The sequence below is a fragment of the Electrona antarctica genome (genome assembly GCF_951216825.1).
Source record: "Electrona antarctica genome assembly, chromosome: 18".
NCBI classification, from domain to species: Eukaryota; Metazoa; Chordata; class Actinopteri; order Myctophiformes; family Myctophidae; genus Electrona; species Electrona antarctica.
The window spans coordinates 27892480-27917401 of record NC_136799.1 but is presented as its reverse complement, the minus strand read 5'-3'; the positions used below and the strand labels follow the sequence as shown (position 1 = coordinate 27917401).

General features: G+C 42.9%; 1 protein-coding gene across 2 annotated transcripts in view; it reads left to right on the top strand.

Annotated features, from left to right (window-relative positions):
• Positions 1 to 15996, top strand: part of LOC306942151 (uncharacterized protein C14orf132-like) — a 28589-nt gene extending 12593 nt beyond the window's left edge. For both annotated transcript variants that reach the window (XM_079527892.1, XM_079527893.1), the window contains exon 2: positions 14431 to 15996. In XM_079527892.1, coding sequence (XP_079384018.1) covers positions 14431 to 14667 — 237 coding nt within the window. In that variant the 3' untranslated portion in view covers positions 14668 to 15996. The remainder of the gene's footprint in view (positions 1 to 14430) is intronic.
• Positions 15997 to 24922: the final 8926 nt, after the last annotated feature.

Here is a 24922-nt window from a genome sequence, read left to right as displayed (position 1 = left end):
ATCCTTCTCTCTCTGACTTTGTCTGTGACCCATGGTAGGTCCCCGTAGAGCACCACATTTCTGATGTGGTCCGTCCATGTGACACTTACGCCATTCGTAGCATTCTTATGTAGACTCCATCCAGGACCCTTTCCTTAATCCTGTTGTGCTGATGGAACCAGACAGTGGCCTTGTGGTTAGAGTGTCCGCCCTGAAACTGGGAGGTCGGGGGTTCGATCCCCGGCTGGGTCATACCAAAGACTGTAAAAATGGGACCCAATGCCTCCCTGCTTGGCACTCAGCATCAATGGGTTGGATTGGGGGTCAAATCAACTAATGATTCCCGAGCGCGGTGCACGCTGCGGCTCACCACTCCAAGAGATGGGTCAAATGCGGAGAACAAATTTCACTGCGGTAACGTGTGTGACTAATCGTACCACTTTGACTTTTCTGTGAGTGTGAGGATTAGCGGTTTTGGATGTTATCAGATGATTTAATCAGCCCTTATCAATACCATGCAATGGAGCCAGTATGGTTTTCAACCTTTTTCAGTGGTTTTCAACCTTTTTCAAGTCCTCCAAGATAAGCACAGGCTCTCAGCAGTGGCAATGGTTTTGTCTTCCGTGTTAACTGTCAATACTTGTTTTTTTGCCATTTAGCTCGAGGCCAATCTTGCTGCACTCCATTTCTACTGCCAGTAGTAGTTCCCTTCCTTCCTTTGCTGTATTCGAGACTAGGGCAATGACTAGGGCAATGACTAGCCACTAGGGCAATGACTAGGGCAATGACTAGGGCAATGACTAGGGCAATGGCAATCATGATGGAGCCTTGACTTCCTCAGAACCGGCATGAACCCCAGTGCCTCCTCCCTGCCATTGAGTGCGAGTCTCAGGGCATGGTCCGTTGCTATAATGAACAGGAAGTGGGGCAGAGGGTAAAAGTGGTTCTCAACCTTTTTAGGCTGTGACCCACAAAAATGATCATATTTGAACTGGGAACCAACCCCAAAATAATCATATTTGAACTGGGCACATTCAGTTTGACTCGGTTTCACAGAGAAATATTTGGGAAGGGGGCACGGTGGCACAGTTGTACTTGGTAGTGCTGTCGCCTCACAGCTAGAAGGTCCTGGGTTCGATTCCCGCTGGGGACGCTGTGGGTGCTGGTGGCTGTGGGTGCTGGTGGCGTACTCCGCATCATCAGTACCCGTACCCGAGGCGAGGTTGACATAAGGGCCTCTCTGTGTGGAGTTTGCATGTTCTCCCCGTGTCCCCTAGGTTTGGTAGTGGTACTGGGTACCCTCTCAAAAAACATGCAGTAATCCTGGTCTCTAACTGCCTCCCCCTGGCCAGAGGGGAAAGGAACTGGTTGGAATAACATGTTCCTTCCACGCACTACGTCCAACCAGGGAAACTCCAGGTCAGGTGAAAAGAAGCAGCTTGGACTCCTCAGCTCATGCATAGAAGGAAGCATGAGGTCAGTCCGCTGCTCCCCCATGTTGGTGGAGGGTGTGTAGACTGCCCAGGAGGTCAGTCCGCTGCTCCCCCATGTTGGTGGAGGGTGTGTAGACTGCCCAGGATTACATTAGATCATTGACACTCTGCTCCCCCATGTTGGTGGAGGGTGTGTAGACTGCCCAGGATTACATTAGATCATTGACACTCTGCTCCCCCATGTTGGTGGAGGGTGTGTAGACTGCCCAGGATTACATTAGATCATTGACACTCTGCTCCCCCATGTTGGTGGAGGGTGTGTAGACTGCCCAGGATTACATTAGATCATTGACACTCTGCTCCCCCATGTTGGTGGAGGGTGTGTAGACTGCCCAGGATTACATTAGATCATTGACACTCTGCTCCCCCATGTTGGTGGAGGGTGTGTAGACTGAGGTCAGTCCGCTGCTCCCCCATGTTGGTGGAGGGTGTGTAGACTGCCCAGGATTACATTAGATCATTGACACTCTGCTCCCCCATGTTGGTGGAGGGTGTGTAGACTGAGGTCAGTCCGCTGCTCCCCCATGTTGGTGGAGGGTGTGTAGACTGAGGTCAGTCCGCTGCTCCCCCATGTTGGTGGAGGGTGTGTAGACTGCCCAGGATTACATTAGATCATTGACACTCTGCTCCCCCATGTTGGTGGAGGGTGTGTAGACTGAGGTCAGTCCGCTGCTCCCCCATGTTGGTGGAGGGTGTGTAGACTGAGGTCAGTCCGCTGCTCCCCCATGTTGGTGGAGGGTGTGTAGACTGCCCAGGATTACATTAGATAATTGACACAGGGGTGAAAAATGGGTTGGAAAATCATGGGAGAAAAAAAAAGAAATATTGGGGAAAATAGCAGACCTAAAAGCTTGTAGATCAGCTGTTCAACAATTGTTCTTTATTATTTGACAATTTGGACAATGTTTGACCAGTTTTTATAGTAATGGCCTTTGTATTAATAAGGTCTTAGGAGTCCTTAAATTGACACTTAACTGTCATCTGGGCAGTGGGCATCCTCTCAAAATCCCGACCCATCTGATTTATGTCATGACATGCCAGTAGCACTACAACACACTGTGAACTTGTACATAGTATTTTCAGTACACTGACTACAGTGTAGTGATATACTGTATATTTGGCTGTGCATGGTGTAGTGACTACAGCTACACAATGCACAGCATGCATACATGCATACAGTATATCATGCAATATGTGTGTGTTTGTGAAAGTAACCATATATGAGTGGATGATGGTACTGGTAATGATGACTCCTACACAAAATTCCAGTCTTTTAAAAAATAGATGAAATTGAACATTTAATTTCTTAATTGTGTGAACAAACATGGCGATGGTCTTATTTTTTCCTGATCATAGACGGACTCAATGATTATGTAGAAATGGCAGCAGTGTGAAGGATGTACACACACATGAACAGGACAGAATCACATGACTAGAGTGGCCCTGAGGAGAAGTAATTCATCATCCTCATCCCTTTGATAGTTGCAGACATTTTTTTAATCTATCGGACATATTATTGCCCTCTGCTTTGCAGCTTACAAATGATCAAAGTGGTTTGGTGTTTTTCTGCTTGCTCTGAGTCTGTGCTTAGCATTGGTTTGAGAAATAGCGCTGAGTTCTTACTTGAGTGGAGATTCAATTAAGGGCTTCCACCTCCGCCCCTGAAATGCCTCTGTACTGCAGAGTGAAGGAGCGGGCGTGGATGTAGGGGTGGGTGGCTGACACCAGCAATAGATAAATGAAGTGAGCCTTGGGTGATTTTCTTCGTATCCATCCACTCCTCTTATTGCACATGACTTGGGGAAAGCTTTCCAAATGACACACGCTGTCACTTACAGTATTTTATGTATCCCTCTACATGTTTCCATTTCCTTTTTGCAGACACATTTTCAAGCATCTAGCGTCAATTCCGGTCCCAGTAAACATAGCAGAATTAGCGCAAATATCAGTATTGGTATAGGAGACTGTTGCTACAGTTGGGTGCCACCGATATTGTCCCTTATCATTTGACCCATTTAGGCCTGACCTCAAAATTTTAAAAAATCCTTCTAAATCCTCCAGTTTTCTGAAATAAATATTTTCACGATTTTTCAAAAATAGCAGACCTACAAGCTCGTAGCGCGCCACTCGGTGGCGCGCTATGAGCTTGTAGATCTGCTATTTTTCAATAGCTAAATTATAACATAATGTTTAAAACACCAAAAGGGGTTCCCGCCCAAAATGGGTTAACTGTCCTTTTGCGCAGATCACGCAAACCTCAGCAAAAAGAAAAGGACAATATCGATGGCCTCCAACTGTAGGTGCTCATAAATGTATGTGGTTTGGGGACAACAATCTGATGTCATGCCCTCCAGTATCTAATCCATGTGCAATCCTTGGTTCCAGAATGAAATGCATGTCTCTATCAGTCACTCTCTGGTTTGTCAAGAAAACCCATTGTTTGTTGCTAAGCACTTTCCTGTGATAGTGTGAGAGTAAAGATCCAATCACTTTTACAATCACAGACACATTCTAATCACAGATACACACACGGAAAATGATTATGATGAGGCTGAGAAATATTTTTCATCCACAGAGTAATGATAGACCTGTTACTACTGTTAGCAATCATCTGCTTGTGGGAGCTCTATTAGAATGTGATTTGATTGTTAATGTCTTGTCTTTTTCTTCTGGTAATTAACAGCAGGCACTACAGGAAAACAAATTGAACAAGTCTAAATTGTACGCCTTGATCATTGTTTGTCAATACCAAAGAGTATGAACAAGTCATGGTTTTATCTCGGCATTCTCAGTAAATCTGGTCCTCACAGAAGAGATTTTTTTCAATTATTAACCTTAAAATGGAACACTGACTGAATGCTTTCAGGAATTACATGTTGTTGCCCACTGGACCATGCAGGATGCCTCCCGGACTTGACACGTACTGTATGCTTAACCAAGGCGAACTGTAAATAGTTATGACCTTTGCCAGCTTTACAGTAAGCATGAAAGAGATGCCATATGATTACATCGGGTACGATTTAATAAAAAATGCTCATGATGTGAAATGCATAAATGTAAGGACCAAAAATAGCAATATTGCACTGCAAGCAATATAGCCTCAAAGGCATTAGTGTGGTGTGTTTCTGGGTGTAAACTATACGTTAAAACACATGCTGCACATTTAATCCAGTTTATGCATAATTAAAATATGTGCTCCCATGAATAATGAATGGATCTATGTTGAGCAAGAATTAATTTTTTCCTGAAACTTTAGAAAGCTATCTTATAATGAAATTACAAGTAGTTAATCAGATTTCTAACTATGCTTAAAGATGACTATAATGAAATCTGCAAAGTGCAAACGGGTGTTTCTTTCTCTTTCTTTTTTGTTCTCCACTAAAGTAATACCAATTTATAGTTTATAAAATGTATTAGAAATTGTAGAAGAAAATAAGATATATTTATACCCCTATAATATACACTAAACATAAACCACAATTTATAATTGGACACATAATAAGCCCCATCTCAAAGACACTGTAGTTAATAGATGTTGCAGGCTTAATTGTTTTGGGAGTTTAGGAAATCGTCTGCCTAATCTACAGTATGAGGGGAAATTAGGTTATTTATTTCAGAGTCAGACGAAACATATTGAGGAATGTCAGATAACAGTTAGCACAACTTAAAAGTTATTTCCATGGAGCAGAAGTCAGAGCAGAATTCAAAAGCTTATGATTGTTTTCTAGATGATTTAAGATGGCGTGACTGATCTGAGAGTTAGATGACACTAGTAGGCCTGCTCGATACTTGTTAGCTGTCAGTTTCATGATAGTCAGTGGAGGAGTAGAGAGTGGGGTGGGAACACACCCCTTTGTGGGGTCATCAGCCAGCATATGTCATCCCCCCCCACACGCACACATGCGCGCGCACGCACACACACACACACACACACACACACACACACACACACACACACACACACACACACACACACACACACACACACACACCTCTTTCCATCTCTCTCTATGCTCTGCAGCTCGTTGGCACTCTAAACTCTGTAAAAGGATCTGGCTGGATCTTCCGGCTCTGGGGCGTACAGTATGTGCTCAAGACGGCGCTACATTTTCCCGAGATTCCTTGCGAAGCATGAGTGGAAGCTTATCAAGCTTCCGCGAGTGTGAAGTAAGTCCCGGAAAAGACACGCTGTGATTGGCCAGTAGTCACTTGAGTGCGCAGCGAGAGACATGGAGGAGTCGCATGAGTGACGTACGTCACTTGGGCAGCGACGCAGCGTGTCTTCAGCACTCTTCCTGCGCACTTCCGCCCCCTCTTGCACACATATGGCTCCAACGAACTGCAGCGGCCAATGAGGCATCTATTTTTTTTAATATCTATGATCTAAGCCCCCTTTGAGAGGTCAATGTGTACGGACATTGAGACTCACAATTTGGGCATTTGGGGGTATTTCATCAAGTTTATGTATATTATACAGCTTGGAGATGCCCGATGAATGAAAACTAATCAATAATTGAGTTGCACTGCTGTCATAGTTTGTTGATATAATATATTATTTAATATATAATAATATATTAAATATTTGTATGATTAATTGAATACAGCGAACCACAATGGAAACAAGTTCCCATGACTTTTTGTATTAACCTTTTAGCCTTAATGTCTGACTGTACAGTACCACGAGCTGTTTATATTTCTGACTAATAAAGTATTCAATCAATCAATCTTTTAGCTGTGGACAGACACACAGACAGACAACAGACGAATGCATGATCTCATAGATAAATAATATGGAAAGACCCATCTTCCATACTGTCGGTTGTGCCCTACTGCATCACAACAAACAATTTCATACAGAGAGAGGTTTAATCAGCATTACATCAGCAGCAATAAGATTACTACCAACAACTGGCTGACAACTGTCTGTCTCGGTTGGAAACACTTGCACTGTGTTTTCATATTGCACCGGGTGCAAGATAGGGCCCATAGAATTCAAGGAGCTCATGTCGAATGTGACTCAGGTTGTTTTGCTCTTTGAGTGGGCTGCTTAAAAAAATGATAAATTGATTTACATTTTTGGCTCCTGCCAATGTTGAGAAATAATCGGATATTGTCTAATATCTATAATAAACAAATGTCAAGACCAGACAAAACATGGCAAACATAATACTATTGGAAATTGCTTTCAAAGGAAGCCATATACCAGCCAATGTAAGTAAGCTACTGTATACCCTGTAAGATGGGCCTCTTCTTAAATCTCTTGTAGAGCAGAGGGGTGAATTTTTGGAAAGATTAAAGATTAAATCCTAAACCTACTGTAACCCTCGGCTCCAATTCCTTAAATTCGTCATCCCCTCAACAATTTACTGCTGCTAAGTGGTGTGTGCCTTTTTTCTACGTTGATAAAGTGTATTGTGCAGCACAGGGAGTCATGGAGTCAGGATTCAAACGGGACGGCAAGACTATCCCAGAGCTGTCTGACTTGGTCTCTTCATTCCTTGCACATTCAGTCTCTCATACACTGTGTCTCTCTCCTGCTGTTTGAGATAATAAAGTCACACAATTATGAACTGACCTGAGAGATCCTCTGGCAGTTAAACTCATCTGGCAAAAATAAAAAATAACCTTTGGTTGGCCACAATTTTGAAACATTCATAGCAGATGGGTATAGCCTTAGGTCAGGGGAAAGGGGTATTTTTGTCACAGCATTTTTGCACAAATCCTTTGAATTTAATAAGGGAAAATTAGCTAAATGTGTGGCAAATCAGCAAAAATAATTCTTACCACTAGCTATCTTCACAGATTTGTTCATAAAGGTATCTACAATCACATGTTCCAACCAAACTCCCTTGGGAAACTTTTGTGACAGCTGCTGAAAGATGGGGTACCATTATTAACCAATATAAGGCAACATTTTCCAAATGTCATTATACTTTAAGTAGCATGTGACATGTCAAACTAAGGGGTTTTCATGATTCTGAATCCATTGCACAAAAAACACTCCTTTGCCTAAAAATGCCCATAGCCGTCATCACAAAATGTGATGAGGTCAGCACATTTGGGCACATTAGGGCAAGTGGCTATGGCCGAATTTAGCCAAAGGAGTACCTTGGGCTGGGGACCTTCTCATTCCCAGATGGCCTTTCTACAAATTCAACTATGGGCACCCGATTTTAGGTCATCACATTATTCCTAACCTTTCCCTTAAGACAGTTTTTCTAAAGCTTTTTGTTTCTCACTACAAATGTTTAATAGACTTTACTAGTGCAATAAATTACACCGTATAACATACAGACATATAGGGTACGGTCACACAAACTTTGATTCTGCCTATCCAGATTTTCAATGGGAATGGAGCGTGTGTTGCCCTTGAACAGATTTCTGTGTTTTGTGGACACCTTTGTGTTTAAAAATCCTATTGAGCCGATAGATAGACTGACTCAGGTTTGTAAGTGAGGATCACTTGGGTTACACTTGTTCTATTGAGTTATAAGATTTACTAGAAAATGCTGCTGGGCTGCTGAGGGAGGGAAAAAATCAATGAAAGTGTTGGCTGTAAATCTGGGTGGCAGAAACCAGGCTGGAGACTGCAGGTCTTACCTGTTCTCTCTGGTTGAGCAAGCCTCTGTAAAACTGATGGAATTCTCCTGTCAGATTTACAGCAAGACTAGGTCAATATGCTATGTAAGGCAGAGGCTAAATCTATAGTTCTGATATATTGACCTCAATTGTGTTGAATGAGCACAGTAGTTACTTTGTCTTTTTGCCTGACTGGGGAGTGGTCGAATAATCCTTATACATCTGGGCGGACCCAGATAGCTTTTTCTTTGCTAGTAGCCCACCAGGCAAACCAGGCATACTTAATGAACTGGTGTTGGGTGTGGCCACATACAAACATAATTTTAACACTTTCTTTACACTTTTTTGAAAAAAAATCTTTCTCCTAGTATAAATAATATCATGTTTTAGGGGGGGGAAATATCGCGGCACTCCATCTTTAAGGTTTACATGGTGATATGCACCACATCACTCTCAAGTACGTTGAAACAATAGTTTTTCTTTCCCTTTTTTTTCACTTAAGTGCTTCTGTGGGTAGCGATGTGTTTCCCCTCACGGTTCAATCCAATTTATTGTAGACTTGTTTGTTTGTTTTGGAGCTATTTCACAGAGCACTTACTGGTGGCAACATTCCCATAGGAGGCAATTACAGTTCATTCTATTTCAGTTACTGTAATCACCAGCTTTAGCTGGCATGGTGCCAGAAGATACAGCTGGGACAATAAATCAAAAACATGAAAGCAGAGCAGGTGGCATCGTACAGTGGCATAAACTTTGCTTCACTATTTTCTCAGTTTCACCATATTTCGTGGTGTACTGTATCAGTATAGCACGTACATTACTCAAGACCAAGTAGGCATGAAGAATGTCCTAAAAGTTGTTCAGGCTCTTGCTTTTAAATTGGAAGAAGAATGATCCATCCATCTTCAACTGCTTGTCTGGAGTCCAGTCGCAGGGGAAACGGTTCCAGCAGAGAGCTCCAGACTTCACTTTCTCTGCCAACATTATCCACTTAATCCTGGGGACTCCCTAGGCATTCCAAAGCCAGCATGGAGATGTGATCCCCCCCCATCTGGTCCTTGGTCTGCCCGGGGGCCTCCTTCCAGTGGGATGTGCCCAGAGGACCTCCTTAGGGAGGAGTACGGAGGAGTAGGGATCCTCAGGAGGCATCCGTACTAGATGCCCGAACCGCCTTAAGCGGACTCCTTTCCAAGTGAAGGAGCAGCAGCTCTACCTGAGTCTTTCCCACGTCACGTGACTGGACTTCTCACCCTATCACTAAGGGAGATGGCCTGCAGCCACGCTTCTGAGAAAACTCATTTCAGCCGCTTGTATCCATAATCTTATTATTTTGGTCATGACACTTGACATCACCATAGAAGGGGAGAATATTGGCCAGAATGGTCACGCACTAATACACACTGTATTATGTGACGTGAGCAGCAAGCAAGCACTATGGACCTCAGAGTTAAACTTTCACTGATCATTGAAGTTGAAGCTACCGTACATCACGGTTTCCAGGAAACTTTGATAAGTTGTATGGCTTCATTATAACCCCTACTCATCCATGCATGTCTGCAGCCAGGCATTGGTCTCCTGACGGTAATGCTTGAGATGAGGCAATGAGCAATGAGGCCATCATTGCCTGCTTAAGTGCTTGGAATGCCCCACCTCAGGGTTTCTGTTTCCTTCCATCCCATTAATGCTTAACCGCTCAATGGGATAACCTCATGTGCCCCAGCAGCACATGCAGGGAGCTGTATACTTGGATGACGGTTGATGGTTAGAGAGGTGAGTCCAATTATGCTATTGTAATATAGGCTACAGAAATATAAGGGAAATACATATTTAATTGATATCTAATATTAAGTAGGATTGTGCATTTCTAAAAATGTAGCCAAGAACAGTCTTTGAAGAACGAGAATGTGTCTGTATGTCTTGTCATTTCTCGCCACCAAGGACCAATGAATCTGGAGCAGCAGAATGCTTTAAAGGGGGATTCACACTGAGTCCGATTGATTCAAACTGTTCCCGAATACGATTGCCTGGTCCCCGCTGGCCATGATTCACATTGGCCTTGATTCTTCCACACCCGAGTATACTTCATTCAAATGTATTATTGCAGCTATCTGTATCCGAGTACACTTCAATGGGTCCCGATGCGGTCCGCAGCATTCACACTACAACAACATCTGCCAAGTGGTCCCGATGCGGTCCGCAGCATTCACACTACCACAACATCTGCCAAGTGGTCCCGATGCGGTCCGCAGCATTCACACTACCACAACATCTGCCAAGTGGTCCCGAGTGCGCATCCGGGACCATATAGTGAATCCCCCTTTAAAGACGGCAGGCACCCTGGCTGGTAGTCCAGTCTGGCAGTGTGCTGCGGGTTCGACTCTCGATCCAGACAGCCTTTACTGCATGTCACCCCTCACCCCTTCAAAAAAATATAAAATAAAGGCGAAAGCCACAAACAAACATTAAAAAAAAGAAAAAAAACATGGCAGTGTTGAACGGTCAGTTGGTTGTTCTAAAGGCCCTGACACACCAAGTTGACATTTCCAGGCTATTGTCAGGAGAATCAGATCACAGTTTCACATTGATCTGCATAGTTCCCATCGTGTCATTTTTTTCCAAGAAAACCAAGAAAGGGAAGAAGGGGGGAGATCAACATCAAGGCAGGAAAGAAGAAAGTTTGAGTGCTTTTACCACAAACAAGTAAAGGATTTTACTAGAGCTTGTTTCACAAACTGCACACTCGTTGGGTCTCTCTTAGCTTATTTACAAACGGCACAGCCGTACGGTCTCTCTTATCTTATTTACAATAGAAGTAAGGGGACTCGGGGAGATCAGATTGGGAGAAGTCGGTGTGAGAACAAAGTTGCTCCTGAAAACACTTATCTTCCACCCAGAGCAAGATGTCACTATGGGGCAGCACAACATAGGTATTTGTCTGATACGGATGTCATTTCATACAGTAAATATCAAATGTTATTGCGCCCATTTAGCGTCCCTGGGGGTGTCTTAAAATGTGGTGTGGTCGGTACATAATGGTATTTTCCTCTTACACACACACACTGATGAATATTTTCAAATAACTCTCGTCACCCAAGAATGTCATGAATCCATAGCTTGCTGGCACTCTTCATCTGTCTCAGTGTCTCTGCTCAAGGAATACCTGCACCTCCCCGGAGAGAGAAAAAGCATGGGAGGCATAGTGACGTGCACTAGGCTGGGCCACATACTGAATGGGCGGTTCTTTCCCCATCTACCTATTCGAGCACCTGCGCAACCACGCCAAACAGTATAAAAGGGTTTGTCTCCCCACACACACTCGTGCGGTTCCTGGGAAAATTCCCTCTCACATTAATAATGTTTAGTTGAAACAGTAGACTTTGTTTCTCACCTCGTAGGCTCTGAACTGATGCATGGAAAAGACTGTTGGGCTTGGTTGGCTATGATTCCAAAGTCGTCCTCGCACATGCACGCACGCAATCCAAAGCATTTTTAGGGCTCAGATTGAGATAAAGGACCATGTTTACAGCTCATTACAACTCTAATCCGAACTCGCGAGTGGGAAACCATTGTTGACATGTTGAGATGACGCTCTGGACTGAAACCTGGTGCATCACAAAATCACTTCCCCCTCAACTATAGGTTCAGAGAGCATACGCTAAAGACTGCCTGTCTGCCTGTCTACTCTGGCACCAGTACCAAGAGATCGTAGCATGTAATCGCCGGTTAAAGAGGCAAAGACAGGCAGACTGGCTGCTCTGTGAGTACAAAGCCATTGACGGTCACATTGTTATTGTGTCATCAATATTGGTGAAAATAATGGAGATTATTTTGAGACCGATTCGATACCGATATGGTATTTTTGTGGCCGATTTCGATACGCTACCGATTATATTGTTATATTGTGCAATTTGTACGTCTCTAGCGTTTAAATATTAAGTTAATATGTCAATTTGTCGAGATATCACAGATGTGTCTTAATAGCCTAATTGAGGAGGAAGATGTGATTCCTTGCATGCGCAAAAGACCAATTTCCCCTGTGTCCTATATATCACATTATTAATGCTGCTTGATGGTTGCACACTTTCACTTTTTCGCTGAGCTTTGAATAACATGTGCGCACGTGCGTGTCTGTGGGGGCCTGGGGGGTCAATTAAGTTGTGTGTACATAGCCTATATTTGAGAGAGCGAAAAAGTGAAGGAGAGAGGTGGTGAGCAAAGGAGCGCAGCGCGCGCGCAAGAGAGTTTCTGTGTATGATCCCTTCACTGTACTTTTAGCAAGAGAAAAAAGATGCAGCTACGGTTTTATCATCTGAGTGTTGGCGATGGGTTCTCAACACCCCTTAGCTGCCTACTCTCATACAGTGGACACACACACACACACACACACACACACACACACACACACACTCTAGAGAAGAGTGCATTTAGTTGTTTCTGCTCTGATGGCCAACCAAGGTTTGCATGACTCTAATTGTCCCAAGCAATAAATCACTTTCCCCTGCCACATGTGAAATATTCATTCCATGTTAATCAAGCCCTAGTTCCTGAACAAAAGCACACGAACACTAACACTAACACAAAACGGAAATATAGAGAGGGTGAGTGTAAGACCTTTCCACATGTGAGAAACCTTGTATATGGTACTAAACATTGATGCCGCTCATTTCCTCTACAATGAATTGCCCTTGTGTATGAAATGTGCTACACCTTTCTCTTCAGTAGGGCTTCAACATCCTAATTCATGACTATTAAAATGAATGAAGGCATCTCAAGTAAAGGCAGTTTTTTGTGTATAAATTGGATGGCTCTTGGCTCTTTTCATGAAAGCGAGCTAGTGCTCTCAATCTAATAGTGGCTGAGCATTCATTTCCCGTCAGTCACCTCATGATCCCCATACATGGGAATGCCCAATATAAGCCCAGGTCTTGTGACATCACATGACATCATCAGGGATGGAGATTCCTGATTCCTAAATGCGACCTGCTGTCGCAATTAAGCCCATATATGGAGATCCCTGATGTCATCAATATTGGCCAATATCGGCTCAAACCTCAAACCCTTAGATCTCCATATATGGATATATGTCATAACCTGTTCTGACATTCCATATGTTGATCCTTCCCCATCCATCCTTCCTTTTCGATGTCTCCATTTTGACTGATACCTGTCCATTCAAACTCTTCAGGCCCGAAAATTAAGGCCCGGCCCTACCTGGGCCCTCATCAAATCCTGTACACTGTCCCCGCTACGTCACTACCACCCTTAGATCTCCATATATGGAGCTGACCTGTTCTGACATATGTTGATCTGACCTCATCAAACCCTGTACACTCAAGACATGCTCCTTATATGGCCAGTACAGAATTCATTCCATGTTCATCTGACTCCTCATGCCAAAGCACCAGCGCTCGCCCATGCAGCAGTCTGCCGTCAACGAGGCGGATGCATGCACGCGACCTCGCTTCTCGCCCTTAAGCGTCTTACTGGAAATAATGTGCTTTCTTGATTGAAAAAAATATCTTAAAAAGAGATGCAATTAAGTTGACAAATGACACAAACCTCCTTATATTTTGGTGGGTAAATTCTTGCTAGTGCTCCAAACTTTTTGAGTTGGGCGCACCTTAAATTGGTAAATGGTGCATTTATATAGCGCTTTTATCCAAAGCACTATTCATAGAGCATTACATTCACCCATTCACACACACATTCATACACCGATGGTGGAGGAAACCATGCAAGGCACCAACCTGCACATCGGGAGCAATTGGGGGTTCAGTGTCTTGCTCAAGGACACTTCAACACTAACTCTGGGGGTGTCGGGATCGAACTAGGAACCGCAGCCACAGCTTCCATCCGGCCACTCTATCCCTGAGCCACTGCCACCTGTGCAAGCTTACGCTATAATAATAATAAGAATGTGTCTGTGTTTCTTTGGAGACCAGAGCGGTGAGGAAAGTAATGAGGGAGCTGTGAGAGGGGGAAAAACCTTTGTGCAACACAACCCCTTTGTGCTGTGAATCTCACTTTGCGCTTACGTTCTATTTAACTACCACATTTGCGCCTTAGTAAGTGGCCTAATGTGGCCCATAGTCTCAGGGGCCTATCTCCTGTATTTGTAGCATGAGGCAGCTTGATGTAGTACACCACACTCCCTGGACATGACGCCAGTATGTCGCAGAGATTCAGTCCAACAGTTGATGCTTGCTGAGTGCCAAGTGGAGGCATTGGATACCATTTTTATAGTCTTTGGTGTGACTCGGCCCGGAAGTTGATCCTATTGATGCTATTAAATTAATTTATACTCTCTGCTCTACCTTCCTCCACCCTTCTCTCCATCTCTCCCTCTCTCTCTCTCTCTTCTCTCCTCCACTCCTCCCAGATCCCGGTGATGACGGGAGCCTTCATGGACTCCTCCCCCAACGATGACTACAGCGGAGAACACTCACTCTTCAACTCGTCAGCCAGCGTCCATGCCGTGGCCTCCGCTGCATCAGTACAGGGACAGCAGGACGAACAGCAAGCCATGTCCAATGATGCCATTTGGCTCTGGATCGCTATCATTGCCACCATTGGAAACATTGTGGTGGTGGGCGTTGTGTATGCCTTCACCTTTTGATAAGCACATGTGCTCGCAAAGTTGTGAGTTGTACAACTACATACTATATTGTCCATATCCTTTTTCTGGATGTCTGGATACCCGCCCGCTCACTGCACTGTGTGAGGCCCCCCTTTACAGAAAGGCAAACATACATCACTCTTTGTCTTTCTATCTCTCATTTTGTCTCTTATTTTACTTTTGGTTAACGTGGGAGCCCTCAGCCCTGATGATGGAAAACAGTTGATGGCTACTATACCTGGGCATTCGTTATTGCCCTCAGCATCCCACATTGTGCAATGATTTAATAATTAACATAATTTTGTTTATCACAAATGAAATCACTTATTTATTACAAAAGCAACAGGAAAATAACTTTTGATCAATCACTGAGATGATAAATGGCCTGCATTCATCAAGCGCTTTTTAAAGTCGACAACTCAGATGCACTTTACAATGTACTTAACATTCACCCATTCACACACATCACAACGGCAGAACACTGCTTCACGTTACATGCTATGGCACAAGCAACTTTGCAAGGCACCATCCTGCTCGTCGGGAACAGTCAGGGGTTTAGTGTCTTGCTCAAGGACACTTAACGCAGTGACGAGGGGCAGAGGATTGAACCAGGAACATTCTGACTCTCAGCCGGCCACTGTACTTCCTAAGCCACTGCTCAGGAGATAACTGTCAACAAGGAACTGCCCCAACTAACTAAATGGTTATCCTGCAGGGGAAGGAGACAACATGGCTGACCATTCCATTATGCAGTCATTCTGTGAACCAGAATGGTCGCTCTTTTTTGTGCCTGAAGATACAGTGTTAGCTTGCACTGATTGGTCAGCTGCCATATTATCCCTAGATGACATGAGAGCTGACGAATAAGCACAAGCATAACATCGTTTTGGATACTACAACTGCTCTGAACATAATTACCATATAGTATACATCTATTTCACCTGTATGAAAAGGCTGTCTGTCCTTTGTAGATGAAGAGGAGACTCAGAAGCACAGATTACAGTATATAAACTATGAGATGTACTGGTCTGGTACCTCAGTGTTTCTCAAACCTATTCTTGTCAAGGATCCCCAAATTATTATATATTTAGGATCCCCCAAAATATTATATATTTATTTCGCCACCTGAAAAGATTTTGTGTCGGGGAGTTTTTCTTGTGGGGGAGGGTGTTCTGCATAATATTTAAAACACACATAAAACATTACTGTGTAGTTATGTTATCTACCGATATCACTAATACTCAGTCGAAACCTGGTCAGGTCCAGCATGGTCATAAAGCATCTAATGCCAGGGCTCTGTGGGCATGCTGTAAGATAAACTATTAGTCTCAAAACCAAGCCATGTGCCCCTGATGCTGTGCAATGAAGTGGGTGTGGTGAGAGGGAATTGAGAGGGGGGAATTGGTGAGAGGGGGAAAGCTAGTGGAGCGAACTCCACTAGCTTTTAGAGTCAATCTCAACTGTCTGTAAATAAAAGAAAAAGGAGGAACATGATGAATCTAATTCTGTACACCAAGGGTTCTCAAACTTTTTTGGCCAGGTACCCCTTGGAGGGGAAACATTTACCCCCTCATCTTCGCAACTTTTGAAATTGCTTGTGTGCAAAACCTGACAGCACACTTTTCAATTGGATAAACATAATTGGAATGATACAGCATAAAACAATAAAAAATATAATAATAATAATACATCCCCCTAAAAAAGGAATCTGTGAATTATTTCGCAGACCCCCTGGCTATGCATCGCGGACCCCACTTTGAGAACCGTGGCTGTACACAAATCCTGGAAGGAGCAGAAGCCCTCATCTCTGTAAATATCCCCCACTGTAAGTAATCTCTAACAAGATAACTGAATAGGATATGTCTGGCATTATTATCTCCATGTCTCCTGTCTGTCTGTCTATGTGCAATTGTGCATGGTACTGTAATCTCGGACAGCACTCTCTCACCGTCAGACTTTGCATGCATACTTCCAGTAGGCCATGGCAGAGATTCCACCCTCCACTCATAGACCTGGACTGACAAGCATAAACACACAGGCAAACTGAAACATACCGTATAGAGAACACAGGTGTGCTGTAATGCCTGGTCTATACACATATAAACTATAGTACATATATTCGCATTGGTCAATGACTTTAAACTTTAGTCTTTAGACATTAGACTTTGTTGTCCTCAAGGGGAATTCCCCATGTAGAGACAGGATGTTGACTCTCCTTCAGCCCCATCTTCCGGTAGTGCTCCTTTGTTCCTAATAACATCAACAACTATACACGTTGTAATGGGAATTGCTCTGAATCTGTCTTAAGAGATGAGTAACATGATATACGTTACAGAAGTATAGGTGGAACAGTACAGTAGGATGGGCTGAATAAATGCTTTTGTACAATGAGTATGGGTAACAGTCTTTTAACCTTTTGGAGTCTTTGGTAACTCCTTTTTGGTTGCCATTTGTGTGGTGCGGGTCGAAGTGAGTCTACTGTCGAGGGGCCAAGGTATTTGAAACTGTATTTGAAAGTTAACAGACAGACCTCTGACATAATATAAAGAGGTCAAGAAATGTAAGATAAAACTGACCAGACAACATTTCTGTTATACGTGCCTCTAGCATCACAGTTTGAAGGCAAAAGAAAGAAAACAAGTCTCAATAGACTCTGAAACTAAGAAAGCCAACCGGTAAGACATCTTGTAAAAAAAAAACACCCGTGTGAAGTGAGTGGTGCAACTCCGTGTGGGGGTCCCGGCGGGAAGTTCCAGACCCACAGGAACGCACCCACGGTGTCGGGCTGGTTCCGGCGAGCCACCCTGTGTCCGAAACGGTAGAGAAATGACAGTTAGCATGTGGGGGTCCCCGGGGGTCCCTGGGCGGTCTCCGGAACATCCAGACCCCCAGGAACGCGCCCGGGGGGGCGGGGCGGTTCCGGCGTACCGCCCCGCGTCCAAAACGGTTGAGAAATGACAGACTGTACTGTACTGTACTGTACTGTACTGTACTGTACTGTACTGTACTGTACTGTACTGGAAATCACCCGAAATCAACATACTGCATATACAGTTAATATGTGCGTGTGTGTTTGTGTGTGTTAGATTGCGCACAGGTGGTGAAAAACAACCATGCTGTTTTCGTGCTCAGACCCAGGCAGCCAGCCAGCCACACACTTAGGCCCTCATTTATCAACCGTGCGTACGCCAAAATATGGGTGTACGCCGAAATTACCGCAATTTTCGGCATTTACCATTTGCGCCAACGTTTGATTTTGAACTTGAGCCAAGACAATAACCACGTCTGGTCGGGAGCTGTCGTACGCTTTGTCCTCACCTGTTTTTCTGTCGTAGAACAGCGGAGCAGCATTGTTTGACCAGCTGAGAGGCTGTCACAGGCATCGAAACATATGTATTCACTCCTAAAATGTTTATATAAAACTGTATGTATAAAAAAGGTATGTATATGGGCTAAATGTAAAAAAGTAAAAAAAAGTTAAGGAATACATCAACGATGTGTCTTTGTGTCATATGAAATTAGTAGGAGCTTTCCAACTTTACAAGCAAGCAATTAAAATCGCGCATTTAAAAACAATGTTGCAAGTTAGATGCGCGTAAGCCATTTAAACAGTGTTTTGCATGATGAGCGCATACATGCGAGGATTTGGGCTGTCTGTGCTGAAATATTTCCATGACGGGACGTTGGAGAGTGCAGCGCTGCAGCTGCGGAGAGTCCCAACTTGGGTAGCCTACTGTAGCCTAATCTACAGCAGGCCGATGTCTTTCTGGAGTTACAGTAGCCTATGTGCAATCTCCTCCTCGTTTAATAAACCCGACGCGTCGCTCGAATGCCAAATGTGCCATGCCGGCGTGCCAGCGCAAAATTGGGGACCGCTGACCGCATCGGAGTTAGGTATAGGCTAAACCACCCAGCCAGGCTGCCAGCCCACCAGTGCCAGTGTGCCACATGAGGCTGGTTTAGGCTGCACATTTATATAATTGTCAGTTGATAGCCCAGCCACTGCACCGACTACTACTGCGACTAGCGAGGTAGGCTAATCTAAATAGATTGTCATAAACGTGCATGGTCGCGGTGTCATGAACAGTGATAGAGACAGACAGGACAGGAGAGGAGGAAAACAGCAGCGTGTGTGTGCGCCTATTTGTTATTTAATTCATTGTTCACATGCAGGTTCAGATTTTCGTTCACTAATATATTGTTGTAGGCTATATTAAATGAATAAATACTTTAATAATTTAATATAGGCTACAACTAACAACACACGGCAGGCGCGTAGCGCGGATCAAATGATTGACTGGGCAAATTAGCATGGGGGGGGGTAGCCCCGGCCGATAGTGAAGTGTGAAGTGTGAACGGTTTGGGGAACCATTTTAAAACAAAGGCGGCTTGCATGCTGTGGTTTACTAACCAGAAAGTTGCATGCACAATTTATTTAAGATAGGCTACAACAAACCAGTTGGACTTGCAAGTTGCGTGTGCGTGCGTGCGTCTGTGTGTGTATGAGAGGGGGTGACTTTTTTATTGACTTTTTTCGTCATGTAACTATGGTTTCCAAGGTCGTACTGCAGTTGTTCATGTCGCAAAAACGAGGGCGAGGCTTGATTTCATAGGGCGTGCCAGATAGATTTCAGCCGTCACATTTATAAACGTCCGAACGAAATTAAGGAAGAAACAGCTGTCTGCGATCACTTTGTAAATGCCGACCCGACGTGGGTGTACTACGAATCCTACACTCGAATTTGGGGCAGATGTTACACTCAATTGATAAATGAGGGCCATAGTGCTCAGACCCAGCCAGCCAGCCAGCCAGCCACACACATAGCTCCGTAAGGGAGTGGTTGTACCACTCAAAAATAATGAAACTGCTTACCATATATATTATTGTACCGCAATTCCTTATTCACCTGGGGAAGTGATAAAACAGACTCACTAACAGACCAGTGGGCACAGTAAAGAATAGCACAGCAGGGTATCCAATGTTGAATGAGATCTTAGCTGAGAATCCGCAGAAGCTTATTATGTCCATTGCTATGCACAGCTCCGACTTCCCTGGTAAGGTTTCTCAAATTCTCCTTTTCCTGGGATCTTAGGTAACCAAATTGGCTGAACTTCAATGGCCAGTCTAGATCTGTGCCTGGCTGCCTGCATAAATGTGTAAATACCAGTCTTCCTACAGTAGCCTATTCATACTTGGGTAGAACATCTGCTAATTTATTTTCAACTGCAGATACTGCAGCAACTACTGAGTCACCTGGGGTTTTAGAAGTCTGTCCAGCCTTCAAATTACAGTATCACAGTCCTACAATAGCCCTGAAGCTCATCCTCAGACATAAGCCCGTCATCTTGATCTTCCATACGTCTGGCTAGATCGCCAGATATATGGAGCCCTGTAGTTGTTGAGTTATATACTATCTTTGTCAAGAATTCTGCATTTCAGATATTTCTATTATTTATAATTCTCTCTCATGTTTAGACCGTAATGCCTCCTTAGATTATTTAAAAACTGCTTGGGAAAACAATTTAGGAATATCTATCACTGACGAGCAATGGTCTATATCCCAAAAATTAGTGCACTCTTCTTCAGTATTTGCCAGGCATGGTCTTCTGCAATTTAAAATATTACACCGATTACATTTGTCAAAGGAAAAACTCAACAGAATGTATCCAAATGTGAATCCAGCCTGCGACAGATGTGGCCAGTCGCCGGCCACTCTAGCCCATATGTTCTGGCACTGCACTAAACTAACATCGTATTGTCAAAGTATATTTAAATCACTGTCAGACATTGTTGAAAAACCTTTTGACCCGGATCCACTGACAGCAGTTCTAGGAGTCAAAAGGCCTGGGGTCAAACTGGCTACTTTCCAATATAGCATGGTAAAATGTGTGACTCTACTGGCTCGCAGACTGATACTGTTGAATTGGAAGCAAGCACAGGTTGCGACTCATACTCCACTTATAAAAGATGTTGTGCACTTTTTGCAATTGGAAAAGATAAAGTTTGAATTGAGAGGGAGTGAAGACAATTTTTACAAGACTTGGCAACCCTTCATTGATCATTTCAATAAGTGCACGCTAACCCCTCCTACACAATAGTGTTTTTTTCTTTACTTTTTTTTTTCATTTTAAAATAATTATGTCTCTATATGTCTGTAATTCATTTGATATATATCCCTCTAAGAGGGCACAACAACTTGCTGGGAGAGTTTGAGAGAAAGAGTGTATGTCCTGTTGTCTTTGTTTTGTTTGTTTGTTACCATCTGTCACTGTTTGTTTAACTGTATTTTCTTTTCTTCTTTATCGCATTTATATACCTTTTTTTATTTGTATTCATCTGGAACATTTACATTTTCTGTAACTATTTTTTTTCTTGTTTTATATTACTTATCTGTCTATTATATTCTGAAGTTATGTCAGAAATACAAAATGCCTAATACAAACAGTATTAAAAAAAATCTGCATTTCACTTGTAGGTAAGATGAGCATTAGAACTACAGTAGTAACTAGTTAATTATGACGGATGTCAATAGTTTACGGAAGCTCCTGTATCAAATGTTCTTATGTGTATCAATGGCCATCAATCCCACTTTATTATTATTATTATTACTACAGAGCACACTCTTTATTATTATTATTATTACTACAGAGCACACTCTTTATTATTATTATTATTACTACAGAGCACACTCTTTCCAAACCATGCGAGAGACTAAAATATTCTTGGCTCACTTGTGATTTCTCCTCATTCTGAGAATGGGGGCGAGTATAAGACAAAGTACTGGAATTCAATCCAAATATGTCTTAAATGTAAGACAAAAATATATGAATACATTGAAAAAACGAATGATCTGTCAATAGCAGTTTAATTTTGTATAGGCCTACTTATTCCGGTCGATTAAATATCTGTGTTATAAGTTTTTTTCATTATGACCCTAGGAGAATGGTAGCTGATTATGTAAGGATTAAGGTTAAATGCTGTAAGATGTATATGTGAAAAGTATAGATGCATACTGTATGTACATACAGCGAAATCATTTTAATTTAACTTACAGTATGAGTGTGAAAATTGACCCGGAAATTAATGCTGATGATTTTATTGTGTATGCTTTTGTTTTCTCCCTCCATACTACTGTATAACCATATAAGGACATAATTATGATAATCCAGTCCCTGAACATACTGTACTTTACTTATATAACACTGAGAGAAGGTCTTTTCAAGCCTGTCTGTAAATGTATTTTTTAATGTGAGTGATTAGAAATACTGTAAATCACATACACAATGTTAATTTTTTTTAAGATTATGTTGCCATTAAACTTTCTGTATTGCTGAATTACTTGATATTGATTAATTTTTGCTGCATGAAAGGAGCAGTCATTTACACAAAAAGGACAGTGTGTTACGAAAGCACAAACAACAAAAAACTGGAAACTTTGATAGGGATTGTTCAGATTCTTTTAACTTAAGCTGTATGCTGTATTTTTTACCCCTCTATCATCATGTTTTTTGTGTCCATATCACTACGCCCAAAAAATAGTTCCATGTGATAGAGGGGTCAAAGTTGAACGAAAGTTGCGCTAATATTTTAGAAATAGGTCAACAATACAAATTACGTTAGTTTTGTGAATTAATGTACTTTTACTGCGTGGCCCCAGTGCCCCCCACAAAATGACCGGAACTACTTAATATTGACCAAAACCAGTGCAAAACTCCCACCACGGGACTCGGGCAATCAATTATTGCAACCACTATATTAATGGCAAGTATTTCATACAACTTAAATAAAAAAATCTGAACTATCCCTTTAAGGAAAACCATTGCCTGGAGTTGAAATTGTACTCAGTGTTTATTCATGTGAGAAGGTTGTTGTTTTTTTTCTGTTCCAAGCTGATATAGCTCCTGGCTATACTCCTGCTGAAGCTAGCCCAACTGGCAGACATCACCAGTCCATGCTGAAGCATCAGGTGAGATTGATGCTGTGCTTGGATGGCAACATCAGTCATTTTGACAGAGGCACACAGAGGCACACGTTGTTTATGCACCACCTGGAGTGGACTGGATTCCATCTTCAAAGTCTTGAACTATCTCTCTCACTTTCTGTCTCTTTCTCACTATTGCCCATTCTTAAGGTATGGTGAGATTAATGATTTACAACAGTGACATGAGGCTCAACTGACGCTGAGGTGGTTCTGGCTCTCTCTGGTGGTGGTGTCACTGAACCAATCAGCACATGTAAATAAGTGTCTTTTTTTTAAGAAGAAAGTGTGGCCTTTCTTTGTGAAGAAGAAGAGAGTGAAGAGAGTTCCCCTTGGGAAGAAGAGATGCTGCTGCTCTTGTGGATTTTAAATATAGCCAACAGTACATTTGCCACACTGGAATTTATTACCCCTTTGCCCAAGGTGCTTGCATTCCATGACTATTGTTGTTTTTTATGATAACAAGGATTAATAGCTCCTTTTTAATCCACGGTAACATATGTAATCATTTAATACAATTACATACAATTATAATATAATGATTATATAGGTCTGACTACAGTTTGTGGTTCAAGTTGCTGTTGCTAATTTCTCAGACTCTGCTCCACAGTAGAGAATTGAGGTGAGAGCATTAACCTTAACAATACTACGCCTCTGCCTTCACCATCCCTGTCCTCGCTTGAATTACTGTGCCATATAGCACCTTGCTTTAAAACATATCTGAATCAGCTTGCCTCACTTTTGCCACAGGCTTCTCAGATCCCACATCAGCAGAGATGCAGATGGAGGTGAAGTCGGCCGTGGATGATCTTTGAACAACCTTTACATCACTGCTGCTGCTGCCTGCTATGCTCTAGATTTGCATGTACTTTATTCAATAAAACGCCCCAGAGATCTAGCTACAGCACAGCCACCTACTGTACTCCCACAGACAAAACCTCAAAAGCTCAGAGGCGCCACAAAGGAGCCCAATGAAGTGGATAACCATTGACCTCGCCTTGGCTAATCTATGCAAATAGAGGGTAATTATTGGGCTTTCAGGTTTTGGTTTGAGGGAAATCCACAGTGGCAATGACTCCATTTATAGGCTGTATGCGTGTTGAGACTGTCCTCGCCCGTTAATAATGTATGGTGTGGTTAATTTAAACGTGGGATAAGATTAATCAGTCTGAAGGTATTGTGGAGAGGATGAAGGAGGAAGAGTGGGGGAGTAGAGAAGAGCAAAGGAAATTGGAGAAAAGCAGAGGAGTGAAAAGAAAAAAAATAATAAAAAGGAGAAGAGAGGTCTTGCTGCACCAGGAATTGGTCCTGAGCCTCCGGGATGCAACACTCCACCCCTGTCCAGTTGTGACTGACAGCTCAGTGATGAGGTGCTGGTTATGGTAATGTATGCCAAGCCGCTCGGACACATCTTGTTAGACTGTCGGTTCAGAGGCACACACCCAGCAGGGCATCTATACTTATTGCTGTACAAGTGGCATAACATAGTCCATACATTATCATCCATATGACCAACACGAGAACTTATCTGAGGTACGCCACCACAGCGTCATGTTTGTCAAGTCCTCAGCAACTCCAAGCGGAGAGGTATGGAAAGCTGCAATGCAATGTGAGGATTTCCATTACTGTAGAGTGTGCAAGTGTTAACGGTGGTGGTTGCGGTGGTGGCACAGGCACACTGAGAGACAGTACAATATATGTGGGAGTGTGAGGGGGAGAGTGACAGGGGACTGCTCCCAGATGATCATTAGGAGCCTTTATTCACAACTGTCATCTGCAGATGCCAGCTTCTGTCCGCCCACTCTTGCCACTGATAACACACACAATTTCTCTGGCACAAACTCGTTCTCCAACAAACACCCAAGCAACATATACTGTGTATGGTAAGGTCGGTGTATACGGTTTTACTTTTTATCGTTTAACATACAGCACTGTTGTCCAATATGTTTTATCATTTAACCATTTTTAGCCCTTTGTTTCCATAATAATAGACATCCATTTAATCAAACCTCTCCTGTATTTGTCTCACCATTTAAATAAATAACATCAAATAATTGATTAAATGATGTATCTTCAATACATCATGCATTATTTTAAAACATTTTGAGGAAGAAATGGCACAGAAGTCAGAATACCAAGCCAGGGCACATGGAAGCTCTTTGTCTGATTCTCATGCAAGGACCATTCACAACCATATCAGGCATAGTAATCAATATTTTGTAATTACGATCCACAAAATTGTGACTGGTGCTGATTTCACCTTGTGAGTCTGTGTG